The following is a 15,384-nucleotide window of genomic DNA, read 5'->3' on the forward strand; positions in this document are numbered from 1 at the left end:
GCTGACACCAGGCTCAGTCAGCTCTCATCTCCTCCCTTCTACTTTGACAGCCACACTCAACCCATAGCAGCCCCAATCCCGCAGCCTTTCTTCCTAAAATAAGGCACACCTGCGAGGAAGGCGCTTTTTCTTCAGGACATTCCTGATCTGGAGAGCATTATGTTGATGTTTTTGTTTTGTATTTTTGATGATTTGCTCCAGTGATAACATAACAGCGTGATGTTCTGCCTGGGACTGATTAGAACGGCGCTTTTGATCAGCGCAGTGGATTGAAACCGTTGTTTATTTCTGGACACGGCTTCAAGACCAAAAAAAAAAAAAAAAAAAAAAAAAAAAAAAAAAAAAAAAAAAAAAAAAAAAAAAAAAAAAAAAGAAGGAACAAAAAAGAGAAAGGAAAGAAGCTCTGAGCCGCTGTGAATGCTGGGGTGGGGTGGTTTTTTGCCAGGGGAATTTACTTTGCCTTTGGAAGTAGTGGAAAATTCCTCTATTCAGCTTCAGCGCTGCAATGGGTAGAGTGGGGCAGTCCAGCTGCTGTCCCTTCTGTATAGGAGGAAGGGAAGAAAAGGCGGAGGGAAAAAAAAAAGGAGGGGAAGGGGGGGAGAAAGAAAAAGAAAAAATAAGGGGGGAAATAAATGGGGGAAACGAAAGGGAAGAAAAAGAAAGAAAATATACAAAGAAGGGGAAAGAGGGGAGGGGGAGGGAATGGGGTGGGAAGGGGGAGGAAGGGGAGAAATAAGAAATAGAAAATGGAAAAAGAAGGTGAGAGGGAAGGGAAAAGGAAAAGACAATGGAGAAAGAAGGGGGAAAACTGCAGGGAATAAAGGGGAAAGAAGGAGGAAAAGAAGCTCTTTTCCCAGACTCAGAGCACGCCGTGCCCCCAGGCACAGGAAACATATAAACTCCTATGATCACACTCAGCATTTCCTACAGAGATCCTCTCGGAGCATTCATTCAAATCCCCGCACAGCTGGCAGCCACCTACATCCCAAACATTGTGCTGCAGATAAAAAAGGCTTTTCCTTTCAGCTTTATAAACCAAAGCCAACATCCTTCTGCTGCAAAACTTGGCTGTGAACGCACTCTTTTGGTTTACCTCCAGCTTGTATACAGACCTCTGGGAATGTAAATTTCAATTGCACAAACGTTTTTAACTAAACCCTGCATGTAAAGGCTGGCAGGGCTGCCACCCCATCCCACCCCATCACCATGTGCTCACACCAGCCCATTCCTTGGCATTTATTGTGGTTTTGTTTGCTTCACCCCCCATCCCCCCAGAGGATGCTCAGAGCCACATGTCAACGCATTGATCACATCCTTTGCTATTTCTCACCACAAATCAGAGCCCAGGGCACCCAACCAGCAGAACACACCTCCTGCTCATCAGCTCCAACACAGGGAGACAAAGCACACCATTTCAGGGCTCTCATTCTGCCTGCGTTCACTTTGGAGGCAGATCCCCATTCCTGGGACAGCTCAGAGCTCAGCAGATGGTGACCTGCAGGCAGTGTGCACTCCCTGCCCTCCCCCAGACCTCCCAGCACAGGGAAGGAGCAGCAGCAGTGGTTATGGAGGCACTACTCTGCACTGAGCTCATTGCAGTACAGCCACAAATGAGTCTGTTTTGTTCAGAGGGTTAAAGCAGAAGCAGCTCCAACAGAAATCCTGAACTGGGCCTGTATTGATTTCTAGTTTTCAGCACTGATTTTTCCAATAGGATTTGTACCTCCCACCGCACACAACCAGGAGGTGAACGTTTCCCTGATTTCCATGTTTTACAGCCATAACCTTCAAAGACTTTCATGCAAAAAGGAGCAGTGCCAGCACCAGGTGGAGGATGAGGGGCAGCCCAAGCCCCTTTTCAGCTCTGCCCCCTCTCACTGAGAGCTGTGCAAAGGGAAAACCCAAAACCCAGGTTGGGAAATGCCTCGTGCCCCGCTCTGCCCCATGTCAGAAATGGGATGGCCGCGATGTCAGCCTGGGCAGTGCAGGCCAGGAATGAGCTGTCAGCAGCTCCCCGGGATCTGACAGCACCCAACAAATGCTTCCACTCCCCTTGCCAGTCCCATACATCAATCAGAGCCCAGCACTGCCCACCCCACACTGCTGGTCACAATGGTAGTAGAGCCCACTAAGCCCAGCCCTCTGGGCTGTTCAAGGAGAGGGTGAAATTCAGTCTCACTTCCTTCTTGGGGGCACAGAGTATAAATCAACACTACTAAATGTTTCAATGCAGAGTTATGCTCATGATGTGGGGGATGATCTCCCCTGGACTCACATCTCAGCAGTGCACTGAGCAACATGAACTTGCTGAAGAAACCACAGCAGAACAAGGGCAGGGTGCAGAAATACCACTGTTAGGATCTGCACAGAAGCCAACCGTGTATCTCCTCACACTAAGCTCTGGCTCCCCAGCTCTGTTGGCTGCACACATGGCTGCTTATCAGCATGGTTCTGGTGGCATCTCAGTAGAGTTCTCCTTGGGGGTGGTATCCAAAATACATCGGAAAAAAGTGATGCCAAGCAGCATTGTCATCTTCTACACCTATATATAATGGCCCCACAACAGCAAACGTTTTATGTTGTTGTAAGCAACCTAAAGCAGAATTGGAAGCACTTTGTTGGCACCGTGCTTTGAAAACACATTGAAGCAACTCTAAGCTTTCCATAAGCTCACTAAGATCGGAAAAGGCCTTCAAGATCACCGGTCCTATCTCAGCCTACCCCCCCATGCCCATCCCCACATCCCTCAGTGCCACACCCCACAGTTCTGAACACCACCAGGGATGGGGACCCCACCGCCCCCTGGGCATCCTATGCATCACCGCTCTTTTGGAAAAGAAATCTGTCCAAACATCCAACCTGCCCCTCCCCTGGCACAACATGGGGCTGTTACCTCATCCTGAACCCAGCAGGCTGGGCAGATCACAGGTCTGCACAAACAGGAGTAATGCTGTGCCCTCACACAAGAAGCTGTCCATGAGCATTCCCACCTTGCTGCTGGGTTAAGGCAACCCTTGCCCACCCCATGAAGGCTGCAGAGCACGATGCTGCTGCAGTAGCAGAGGCAAAGGGGTGGCTGTGAGCAGGGCTGAGCACACATCTGCCACTAGTTTGGCCACACGTTGCCATCAGACCACAGCACTGAGTTGCCTGTAGAAATAAATAGCAGCTGGGGCCGTATCCTGTTACCACTCCAGGGGTGAGCTGCTCCTCTTTGACGTGATGATGAAGTTCACCTGTGACCAACGAGGACTTTGTGTTCAATTAATTAAGATGCCGTGCTCTGCAAATGATGCCTTTCATTCATTCAGTCCTGACGGCGCTTGGGATGTCTCTATCACCACCAGGCTGCTGCCAGCACAGTGTGCGGGGAAGGGAGAATGGCAGAAAAGAATTGCAATCATCCCAGTCGGTGTTAGTACATTAATGGTAAATTACACAAGGAACGAGCATGAGGTGGCCCTTGAGGTCCCTTCCAATCCAAAGCCACTCTAAAATATTGCCTAAAGAACATCTTTCCCTTTCGTCAGGTCAGTCTTCACCTCTGGGATTGCCATTGTGCAACGCCAAGAACTAGAAAGCATCCAAAACTTCAGAAAGAGTTTCAGATCTGCTTTGTCCAGCCCAGAGAATTGATCTGCTCTGTAGGAATTACCCCCAGTCTGCTGCAGGAATCCTTTCTTTGTCACGGATCCGTCTGTAATTATCTCCTGGAGAACACTTTGTTGGTGCATCAGTTTTCAAACACAACATTCGTTTCTATTGGCCGTGTTTATTTAATTTGAGCTGATTAGCACAGGGCCCAACAAGTGGCTTAGACTAACAGCATGTCACTGCTGAAGCATTCTGTAGGTAACGAGAAGACACGGGACAGCACACATGTTGCTTTGTCTGCATTAATCTATTTACATTGTAATTCTTCAACTGGTTTTAATGGCTGCTTCAGCTGGAAGCGATTAGTCACCCAAATGAAAGCCACGTTTCTCACTCTGCACGCTGTGAGGTTTGTGGCTGTTGTCTTTTCATTGCTTTTTGTTTTCCAATTTGTGGTGGATACCCCTTGAAAACACCTCAGATCCTATGGAGGGGCTGATCCCGCTGCTCAGCTCCGTGCTCCCAGTCATTTATTTTTCAGCCACAACCTCAGATGGGCCACAGAAGTGCATCTGAAGCGCAGGGCTCTGCGCTGTGTCTCCCTGCATCTCCCCGAGGTTCTTCCAGCCCTGTGCTCCCCTCAGCCCATGGCTGCATCTCACAATGAGAGGTGATGGTCCCACGTTGTGCTTAGGTTGGATGGTAGGACAGATTTCTTCTCCAAGGAGCAGCATTGCACCAGCACAGCTGCTCAGGGAGTGGTGGGGTCACCATCTCAGAGCTGTTCCAGATCCTCAGAGATGTGGCACTGAGGGATAAGGACAGTGAGGATGGGTTGGGGCTGATGGACACAGTTTTCTGCCCATCTCAGTTGCCACAAGCCAAAAGTCCTTGTGTTGTATATGCAATTCCATCTTCAGCACCTGCAGCTGTACTGGGGCACAAGATTAGGGCAGCCCCCACCCAGCACCAGTGCTTCTCAGGGCTGCAGACAGAGCCCATCCACAAGCACTGTAGCAGCAATAGAGGATCCCTCCTCGGGCAGCTAAAAGCCCAAGAGCTGCCAGCTGTTCTCCCTCGCTGTGTCTCAGCAGCCTCCATGTTCCACCACATCTTGTTTCAGCATACAGCCCAGCGTTAATCAAGCGGGTTGGAAGCATGCTGTATCAGCTCTGCAGAACAGAGCTTCAGTGATTTACTGGCGGATTCCTCCAGCTCCTGTTTTGCTTTCATGCTGGAGCAGAGGTCAGCAGAGGCAGATGCATGCTTTCACTTTGTCTCACATTTGCTGCTGTCAGTCCGGCCCCACTCATTCCCTGCAGAGCAGCAGGATGTGCTCGTGCTCTCAGCCCTGTGTGCTAATTGATTTTCGGGAGCCCATTCATCAGTATAATTTAGTGGATCACCCACCAGGTTTGCTGTTCACTGTCAAAGGTAATTCAATTAAAACTCCCAAAGTGTGACTGACTGCTCTATGTTAAATGTGCTCAGCAGCTGTGCTGCCGCATCTCCATCCCACTGTGCCTGCAAACAGACCCAGCCCGGGAGCAGGCCATACCTTGGCCGATTAACACACACAGCAGTGCCAAAGATTAAGTCCAAATGCCTCCTTCTGTATGCAACAGAATGCAAATGTGTCAGTGCAGTAACTCCTGCAAAGGAAAAAGCTTCAAAAGTGGAGAAAGTCAACAGCGGATACAATGGCTGAATTCAATCTGTGCATCTTACTCAAACAAACTCAAACCACACCAGGCCAATAGCTATTAATAATTCTCACCACACAAACATTTGTGATGCAGAAATGGATGTAAGCATGTTCTCTACAGACATATCAAGTTCTTAAGTGCTTGCAGTGGGGTAAGTTGGTCAGGGAGCACTGTGATATACGGCTGCTGCCAGGAGCCCTCCTCTCGTTGCCATCAAATCCCTCTCTTCTCTTGGCATTAATAAATTAAGGCACCTGCTACACCAATCAGCAGAAATCTGGAAAATCATTATCAATCCGGAAACGACGTCCATCACGAGGGAACAAATGAGGGATGTCGTCTACACGGGACTTGAAAAAAGAGGAAAAAAAAAAGATTGTGTTTGTCAAATTACTGCAGGAAAAGTCGATCTCGCTGTGATGGCCTTAATCCACTTCCAGGTCACAGCAATTGGTCACGGCCGGCTCCGGGAGACTGGAACTAATTTACAACACTCCAAAGGGGACTGGCAGCTTTCCTACAGCCTGCAGTCAGCGCTGGGCTCCATCCGGGGTCAGAACCGATGTGTCACAAGTGAGCAGAGCGGCGCTCAGCAGCCAACGTGGACCCACTCTGCAGTAAGAGGAGAGAAATGGAGCACTGCCATTTCCGCCAAAGCAAACATCCCAGCTGCATGGCAGCGTTATGGCTGGAATAAAATAAGAGTTCTTAGAAACAGGGGAGAGAGTGAGTGGGGAGCGAGTATCCTTATGGAATGTTTCAAAAGGTTTTCCTATCCCTGCCAGCTCCTTTTGACAGAAATTGATGGTAACAAAGTATTACAAAGCAGATAGCGGGGCAATTAAATTAAGCTGATTGTTATCTTGTTGGATAAGCTTGCATGTCTGATTTATGACCTCAGACAGTTATTTCATTGGGAGCGAACAACTTCAGGCTCTCCTTACCAGCACACACAGTCTGAGCAGAAAGGCTCAGAAGGATGAGTAACAAACAGGGAGCAGTGAGTCTGCCTCAGCCCACCGGAGGACACTGCAGGGCTTCCCAAAGAGCTCCCATCCCACAGCACAGTGACTGCCTGCCTGGAGCAGCTGACTACATCTTCTTCCACATCAAACAGGCTCAAATGGCACTTGGAATCAGCTGCAGATTGTTCACGTTGATCTTTTCCTTTATCTGAATGGTAACAAAGAGAGCTGTTTCTGATACATGTACCCCCACTGACCCTGCTGACCACTGATCCTTCATGGAGAAAACAAAGCTTGACAAGACAAGCCAACACTGACAGCAGAAAACCTCTGATGTGCCCTATAGGGAGTCCTGAACCAAAGCCATCATGTTCTCCATCAAAATCTCAACACACACAACACTCTGAAAACAGAAATGAGCAGTGATGCTCTCCAGAAATCAATGGGTCCCTATGAGATGAAGCTGCCCGAAGCAGCTTGCATGGCATCCCCTCTAAGAATGAAATGCTGATTCCTCTGCAAAAGCAGAGCTCGAGGCTCCCTCTGCTGGGTCCCAAATAATGATAGAAGGAGAAAATAAACTTTTTTAGCTCCATGGAGGGCTAACTCAGCCACCAGCTGCTGCCAGTCTTCCCACCGTATGCATTAAGGACAGCACACCAACAGCATGCTGCCCACCTGTCCCCACACAGAGCCATGCCAGAAACCATCCACACAGCCTGGGAAAACACCCGGAGTCATTTGGCTGTACAGTTTTATTTACCAGTTGCAGTTACAGTTACAAATTGTCCCACACAAGTGAAGCCGTTCCCACCACCAACACTGCCAAGCTACAAAAACTATTCTCTTCTCTATACAACGTCACCACTGCAGGATTTGTTTCTGTACATTGTTGCTGACCATATATAACAAAAATTCTCAATGTTTTTGGCTCTGAGAGTCTCCACAAAGGCAAGGTGATGATCTTATCCCATTGGAACTGAGATTTCTTTTCCTTCCTTTCCTCTCCCCTCCTTTCAGCAGCTTCTTTTCATGGCTTTGTTGTAGAATCCAAATGAATGAAGACTGCCTGGACACAAGCAGTTGGAAGCATAACACAAAGAAACCACTGTCTATAAGTAATCCAGGAAATAAACAGTGAGCAAAACCATCCTGAAGCATTTCAAGCAATGTTTCACCTTAGATGTGCCTGCTCGTAAGTACAAATACCCAAGTACTATTTGGTAAAGAGGTTGCATAAATGCTCATAACAATTTATTTAACATAAAGCAGACTTCTACAGAAGTACACCATCACCTTACAAGAGACACCAGAAATGTAAAAGCAAGGAGCCACAGTGGATCAGAAAAGAGTAAATGTTTCCAGAAGAACCCCAAGGGAAGAACTATACCAAAATCAAATATTGCTTTAAGGGTAACTTCCAATGTTCAGCAGTTCCAAAACACTGGAGAAAGATATACACATTACAAATGCAACTCTTGCAACGTGGTGAAGGGCAGCTCACACACAAAGGCTCCTTCCCCAGGAGAAGGCAGATCTACACGCAGAAGCAACTGGTGCATGATGCTGGTAACACACACAGAGCAACGCTCAGAGTGAAAGCAGCAGGGAAAAGATTCCTTCTAGTCCCAACCTTCTTTTATTTATCAACAGTCTGCCCAGCTCTGTGCAACACAACACTGCAGAGGTAACATGGATTGACAAACACAAGCAAGACTGAGCAGCTTACAGTACAGCCCTACCAACAACCAGCTGCAAAGCAAGTTCAGATGTGCATTTATTACACAGCAGCAGCTTTCCAGTCCTGTTGTGAGATAGGAAGTAACTGAGTGTCAAAAAAGTACACTAAGTTTGCCAGGACAAAGGCACACACACCAGCAGCCTCCACAGCTGTGGGTAACTTGGTTGCATAGATACATCTTTACCATTTTGTTATGCTGTTCAGGAAAAAAGGGATAGCATAACTCACATTTAAAAGCAATCACTTCAGTTCAGGCTGCCAGCCTGGGTGATACAACTTCACTTCTCAGGCTGCTTTGTTAATCTTGAGTTCCACATTTTATGCCCTGAATACCTCAGTGCATAACATCCTGCTACACCTCCAAAGCAATGCTGGAAAGTCTGCATGGTCCTCAGCACCGGTGAATTAAGAACTAATTCTAAGCCTTCACATCTTTCTCACCCCTACAAGAACAAAAACTGAGTCCAAAAAAGTCAGGAAGAGATTTTTAACATCACCACTTACCACAACACACCCTGCGTAGTTTCTGCTATGAATTTTTACCTCCATTTCTCTACTTCACAACCACAGGAGTCTGAAGCTCCTGAAGGCAGTCTGATTCTCTCACTGTGCGGAAGTGTAAGGACATGAATTAAAACAAACCACCATCTCCATAGATGACTTCAATATTAAAAATCACATTACTCCACCTGCTGAGAGCAATATTACACCTCCCAAAACAAGGTAGCTGTTCTTAACCCAACAGAACCAATGCATTCATCCAGCAGCTGAGCGGGGGCACAGCAGGTGTGCCCTCCTTGCTCACCCAGTTCTCATTTTGCTCTCTCCAATAAATACCAGATCAACTGCAATGAGCAGAGAAAACAAGCTGACCTACGAGTGTGCCCTGGTTGGAGAGGACAAGGTTGAGACCTTGGCTTATGAAGGATGACTGTGAGGATGTAAACCTGAGGAAAAGCACTTTGGTGTTTCTTATATGGCAGAAGTATGGGATAGGATCACCGCTTTTCCTTGCATATAAATAAAAAAGAAATGAGTAGATGAAAAGAAAGCATGACAAGGAATGGAGAAAAGCAGGCTTCAGTTATCTCATATGAGGTTTCTCAGCTTGAGCCTAAGGAGAACAGAGAGCAGGAGCACCCTGAGAGCAGGAGCTGCACACCACGTTGGTCGAAACAGAGATAAATGTGGCATTACTGGCTGCACCACAGGATACTGAGAAAAAAGCAAAACGGAGAAGCTACAGCACTCAACATTGAACAACATGCAAGCTAAAATATTCAACAGAACCAACCAAGTTGAAAAATATATTTTATTCCTCCTGGACTAAAGTGATCAAACCGTACAAGTTCCCAATTACATGAAAATAGCTTCAGGTAACTTTTTAACTGAACCAGAACATTTGCTGTAGCTTTAAAATATTAAAACCATCACAGACTGAAGTCCACTCTTTCATTTCAACAAGTGTACTTGCATGAAGTCCACACTGTTCACCTCTAAGGTTCCAGGAGCTTGGCTATATAAGAAAGTTGGCTATTACGATCATCAGGACTGAATATATCAGTTCTCCTACCACAAATAGTTCTCATAATTAAAAAAAAAAAAAATCACTTCATAATTTAAAATATATATCAATACCACTCTGCTTTTCTTTCAGCTAGAATGTTCCGACATTACTGGTTGACTTTGAATATCAACTTGATTTAGTGAAAAAAGCTTGCAAAAAATATATCAACTTCAAAATGTACAGAAAAAGACCTTAAGAGAGCTGATGCTTCTGGATTACTTAATGTATTAGAAAGCAGAACAAGCTCGGAGTGAAGAACCCTATGTTACAAGTATTTGAACACCTACGCCACACTGTGCACACCTTTCGAGTGCAGTGGAGGGGTAACCTCAGAGTATTCTGAAAGCACATACAGAGGGATGCAGCTCTGTTTAACTTAAACTTGATCACGAAGGCGGGCCAGTCTCTGTGACAGCTCATCCTGCAAAGATGTAAAGCAAAGAAACCATCAGTAAAATGAACATCAATTCTTGGGAAGTGCACAATCTGAAGTACAAGCCCTAACAAGAAATTCTAAGCTATCTAGAGCAAACGTAGAACACTTTAGAACACTTTACACTCATCTTTTAAGGCTTTTCACAAGTTAAGTGGGGAAAAAAAACAAAGCAAGGCCTGTGTGTCTGGTAAAGGAGATGGCCGGATTCATTACATTTGGAGCAGGTAGAAGAGTCATCAGTTTGAAACTCTACTAAATAATCATTCAAAAAGATTTGGGAACAACTAAACTTACTGCATACATTAACAGAAATCTATTTTTAATTACTGTGCCTACAAGACTGCTTTAATAACACATTATTTCTTTTGAATTGCTAATAGCTAATTAGAATTTAGCAAGTTTGCTCTGGCTGAGTGAAGCATTAGTTCTCCTGCCACAGTTCTTTGGAGACATTGACATCTATTGAAACTAACTTACCTGCTCTGCTGAGGCAACACTTGTACCAACAGAACCTGTCTGCCCTTGAGGTAGTTCCATGTTCAGATCAAGACTATAGATAACAGAAAAGTACAAAACCAGAACAAAAGTCAGGCACAAGTGGCTAAAAGAAGAAGTAAAGAAGTGACAGATTGAGCAATACTGGAATAGCTTGAGCTGCCTAGCATCCAATAAACACTGTAGCTCTGCTCATTAGACAGTCCAATGAAGAAGCTGGTTTCACCACCAAGAAGGCAAGCCATACATTACAACCAGCATCAGGACAGAACAAGATTTCACTTTAACAGTATTATATCAGACACACCACAAATACAAGTGATGTAAAGACAGGAAGATCTACAACTAAGATATAAATAGTGATAGATGCACAGAGGTGAAAGGAAAAATATCGATTCTTGTCTGCTTCCAAGAGACACATTTGATTTGAAGCCCTGATACCTCACCTCTATGTCCACCTGGAAGGGTTGACGTTACCTACCCTGCTTCATCTGCCATTTCCTGTAGAAGCATATCCACTTGGTTCTAGAGAAAAGAAAACAAGACTGATTCAGTTGCACTGTTGTAGTTCATTCTTCTGTTCAGTCCTGCAAGAACAGATTTTAAAAAACACAACACTGCTTTAACGTGGCACACCTTTAACAAAACACTGTTGTGCTTAACCACCAGGGGGCTCTGCATGAACTCAAAAACCAGCAGAGTTCGGACTATTTAAAGCCCATTCATTGAACTTCAGCATCTGAAAAAAAGCCACTTCTGAAGAATTACACTCATCTGTAAGCGACCAAAGTGACCACACAGCCCTGAATGCAGTACGTGCTATCAACTGCTGACTACAAATCATTAAAACAGTGCTTTGCACAATGTGAAGCAAAGCCCAACTCCAACAGATGTGGTATAAGGTTTGTTTACAAAGCACCATCTCCAATAAACATCAGACAAAACTTCTGATGAAGTTCAGCATTTTCTGGGCTACCATGAGCTGACAGGTGCCAGGAATGTTTAACTGCCTTCAGCTAAGAAGTTTACCAAGAGCTCATCAAAACGCTATTTATTCAATAGCAGGGTTAAAGACTTCAAAATATAATATAAAATCAGTCCTGCTAAAAGTGAGAAAGAGTAAAACGCAATTATATGACCCTCCGCACTAGTGGCTATAACTTTGAATTGCTCCCTTCATCATCAAGAAGCAGCAGGTGAAAATGCTCCAGGCGCCTCAAAGCAGGCAGGAAGGAGCACATAACATTACCATGCAGTTACAACTAAGTTTTTCATTTAGTTTTCTTACTTGTGGTGTTGTTAGCGTTGTAGTGTTGCTCATTGTGTCCTCCATCTGCTGTGTCTGCACATCTAGTGTTTCAAACTGATGTTCAAATTTATCCATTAATGCAGATATCTATAAAAATACAAATCAAATCACTGATCTGCAGATGACAGAAGAGCAGCACAACTCCAGCCAGTAAAACTTTCTACATATACCTCCAGTTTCTATTTACCTTTTCCAAGTTCATGCTCTTCAGAGTAGCATCCATGGATTTAACTACCCCTGCCATTGACTTTGTTACCTGAAATGAGGAAAAGAATCTCTTACAAGGAAGAAAAATGATGAGTTTCTTACCAAGTCCTCTCATTCCTATCCAGTTTCTACAGTATCAAATAGTGGGGCATACATTACTGTCATCTAGAACATCGCTTTTTTACAGGTCCTACCATTGGAAATGTTATTCATTCACCAAAAGCTGAGATCTATATGATATTAACTTTTGAGGATCTCAAAACCTGTCAAACAATAGCAGATGTGTTTAGGTATACAGATCACAGGGCAGAACAAACTGTGCCTGAACAGCAGCACAGCAATGTACCGTAAAAGATTACCCAAGCTAAAAAGACATCTGGAATCAGAAGTACTACAACATAACTGCATGTATTTGGGAAGGGATCTCCTTTGGAGCATGAATAACAGCAATTAATATGAGTTACAAGCTAAAATCATAGTAAAGAAATAATACTAAAGAGCAAATGTCAGCAGAATTCCTTTGCATTCTGTGTAGATGTTGTTCTGAGGGACGTGGCTCAGGGGAAGTACTGGTGATAAGTGGGCAATTGGACTGAATGATCTTAGAGGTCTTTTCCAACCTTGGAGATCCTATGACTCTATTCTACGACTCCAGTACCTGATTTATGAACAGATTCATCTGAAACCAACCTTTCAGCTCACTGGAGATGGAATTAAGTCACTCCCAAGAGAATCAAAGGGGGTTAATCCTTTCCAACGATGCATTAAAACAGACTTACCTTGCCCATTGTCACTGCAGTCTGAACTCTTGCTGCGACAGCATCTACCCTGGCACTCATACGCAGGAAATTAATGGCTTGGTTCTTCTGGCGGATGGCATTTTCTGCATGTATTCGTGCAACTTCCATATTCCCCTTCTGGATGGCCTGTTTAAGAAAAGGAAAAAAGAAGCATTTTAACTTTACTGATCTTTATAAACATTTTCCTTAAGGCCTATTTTATTTTTATGAAAGCACCAATTGGTCACAATGGTCATATTTTACTAAAGAATAAATTATAACTTAGAGAATAACAGTCCCTATCAAAACAGAATTAAGACTATTTTCTTAGCAGCCAAATGCCACAAGCTCTTCATGAAGCATGCACCCTTACACTCATTAATAAGTATGGGAAAACGTATAGTATATAATTTAAGTCACAAGCATTTATCAGTGTTATCAGCATGCATGCCAGGAAACAGTAACACATTCTGATACAAAATGTAATCAGACCTAAAGAGATTGTTTCATGTGTTTCAGACCCAGCACTCACCTTCTTAATTTTTGCTTTCTCAGCCTTTTCTTCTTTGTCGCATCTTTTTGAGTTTCTGTTGAGTTCTTTTGCAGCAAACTTCAAATTAAACAGGTGCTCTGCAGCACAAGTTAGGGGTCCATGAACAGGATCAGAGCTTACCCAGTACTATCCTGCTCTCCTGTTTAAGGTGCTACCAATCCTAGCACTGCACTACTGACATTAAAAACCCACTTTAAAATCATACAGACACTTATCATACTGGTCCTATTAGGCCATAAGAAAGCAGTTCAGATCCCAACTGGTTCCACGTAACAGCAAATTCAATTCAAACTGATACATAAAACAGAACAGGTATCACCCCAAGAGAAAGCAAAGTCTCACTGTGCTAGCTACTTTCACTCACACACCCTGAGCTCTCAAAGGAATGGAAGAGCACAGCAATAGAAGAGAAGCTCAGTGGCCTGTCTGGATCCTCCTCAGCACCTGCTCCCCCCCCAAAAATATTATGGAACAACAGACCAATTTCCTGGATAACAGCAGCTGGCTCTGCTGACCACACCCAGGATAAAACAGAAAGTGGAGCTGCCATTTCCAGCCAAAGCATGATCTCAGGTTTAAAGAGCTCGTGAAGCCTTTCCATCTTTGTGTCATGTGAACAATTCTGTCACATGACTTGGCAATGAATATTTAAGTCTGCCAGAGAAATGCTTTTGTCTTTTTATTTATTTCAAATTCTTGCTTAAGCTGAAAGCTCCAATAAGAGAACAGAACAAGCCTTCACCATGAGTTATAGTCACATGCATTAAACTGCAGACAACATACCAAACAGGAAAATACCTTTAAGTCCATTCAAGTATATGATAGAGACCAGAATAACCAGGTAAAATATGAGATCACCTGCTTACGCTGACTGCACCAAGAAGGAGCATTTCAAATGGCTTATTTTTAAGCAACTCAGTTACTCATCAGGGCATTTACCTTTGGCACACTGATACCTCCATGGCTCTTCCTCCTATGACAGCACAGCCTTGCTCCTCCCTTGCAGCAGCACAACCCCACTGAAACCAAACTTCTACCACCAGTTGTGAGGTGACTCACAGTCACCTGCTCCAAGCTCCATCCATTCTCCCTACCACAACAAACAGCAGCACACTTCAGCTACACTGCGACCTTTGTCATCTTTCAAGGCTTTTCTGCTTCTCTGTATTACAATGACTACATACAGTCAGAAAGCTCAAGTTTGCCCATAAGGGTTCTCCTTGGTTGTACTTTCTTTCAGACACCAGGAAGCAGAGAACAGTTTGTGCAGTTGGCAACGGTCAGGGTTCAGGAAACAAACACCTGAGGAGCAACGTGTGATCAGTTCAGCAGCCATTGCCTGTTGCTTTGTGTGTACCAGCGTTTAGGACAACCTGCAGTGCCCCACAGCACAGAGAAAACTGGTTTTCTGCTTGAGACACGTAGGCCCTAATGAAACCAGTCAGGCCCTAACGAAACCAGTCAGACATGAGCTCACCATCAAAACAAAAGCAGTATTTCCCATTCTTCTTTTACAACCACCACAATCTCAGCTCTCACATTAACCCCAAACCTCTTCCTCCCGACAAGTCCTCACACAGCGCCCTCCCGCCCCGTCCATACCCGACCATCACAACGCCCGCTCCTGCCCTCACACCTCCCCCGCTCCGAGGCCTTCCCCAAGCAGGGTCCAAACGGGCACCAAAGCCTTCCGAGGGAACCGGCAGCCGCGGCGAGCACAGCCCGCCCACGCCCCCCCACCCCCCAGCGCTGCCTGTCGATCCGAGGATACTCTCCATGTTCGCCATGGCGGCCCCGCGGCGCTCCGGCCCGGCGCAGGGCAGGAAGGCTGACTGCCACTCCCGTTCCCTCTGCCGGTTCTGTGCCGACTCCCACTTCCGGTACTTCACTCTTCCGGTATTTCCACTTCCGGCATCTCCCTCTTCCGGTAGCCCCCACTTCCGCCTACTATGACAGAAGCGCGCATTCACACTTCCGGTCTCCGTGCGGTGCAGGGCTCTGTCAGACTCCGCTCCTTCAGCCAGCACCGCGG

General features: G+C 45.4%; 1 protein-coding gene across 1 annotated transcript; it reads right to left on the reverse strand.

Moving 5' to 3' along the window:
- Positions 1-7,002: 7,002 nt before the first annotated feature.
- Positions 7,003-15,257, reverse strand: CHMP1B (charged multivesicular body protein 1B). Its single transcript, XM_015860005.1, has 8 exons — positions 15,124-15,257; positions 13,332-13,429; positions 12,800-12,946; positions 12,001-12,069; positions 11,793-11,900; positions 10,986-11,029; positions 10,487-10,559; positions 7,003-9,994 (listed from the first exon to the last, which is right to left on the reverse strand). The coding sequence occupies exons 1-8, from the start codon at positions 15,137-15,139 to the stop codon at positions 9,950-9,952; spliced, it is 600 nt and encodes a 199-aa protein (XP_015715491.1). The 5' UTR covers positions 15,140-15,257; the 3' UTR covers positions 7,003-9,949.
- Positions 15,258-15,384: the final 127 nt, after the last annotated feature.

The sequence above is a fragment of the Coturnix japonica genome, chromosome 4 (assembly GCF_001577835.2).
Source record: "Coturnix japonica isolate 7356 chromosome 4, Coturnix japonica 2.1, whole genome shotgun sequence".
Lineage (NCBI taxonomy): Eukaryota > Metazoa > Chordata > Aves > Galliformes > Phasianidae > Coturnix > Coturnix japonica.

Excerpts from the sequence above, each read along its gene's own strand:
- CHMP1B (XM_015860005.1), bottom strand. Across the intron at positions 12,070-12,799 it reads CTGCAGTGACAATGGGCAAG|GTAACAAAGTCAATGGCAGG; the intron begins GTAAGTCTGTTT and ends TCCTCATTTCAG. Across the intron at positions 10,560-10,985 it reads GAAATGGCAGATGAAGCAGG|TCTTGATCTGAACATGGAAC; the intron begins GTAGGTAACGTC and ends TGTTATCTATAG.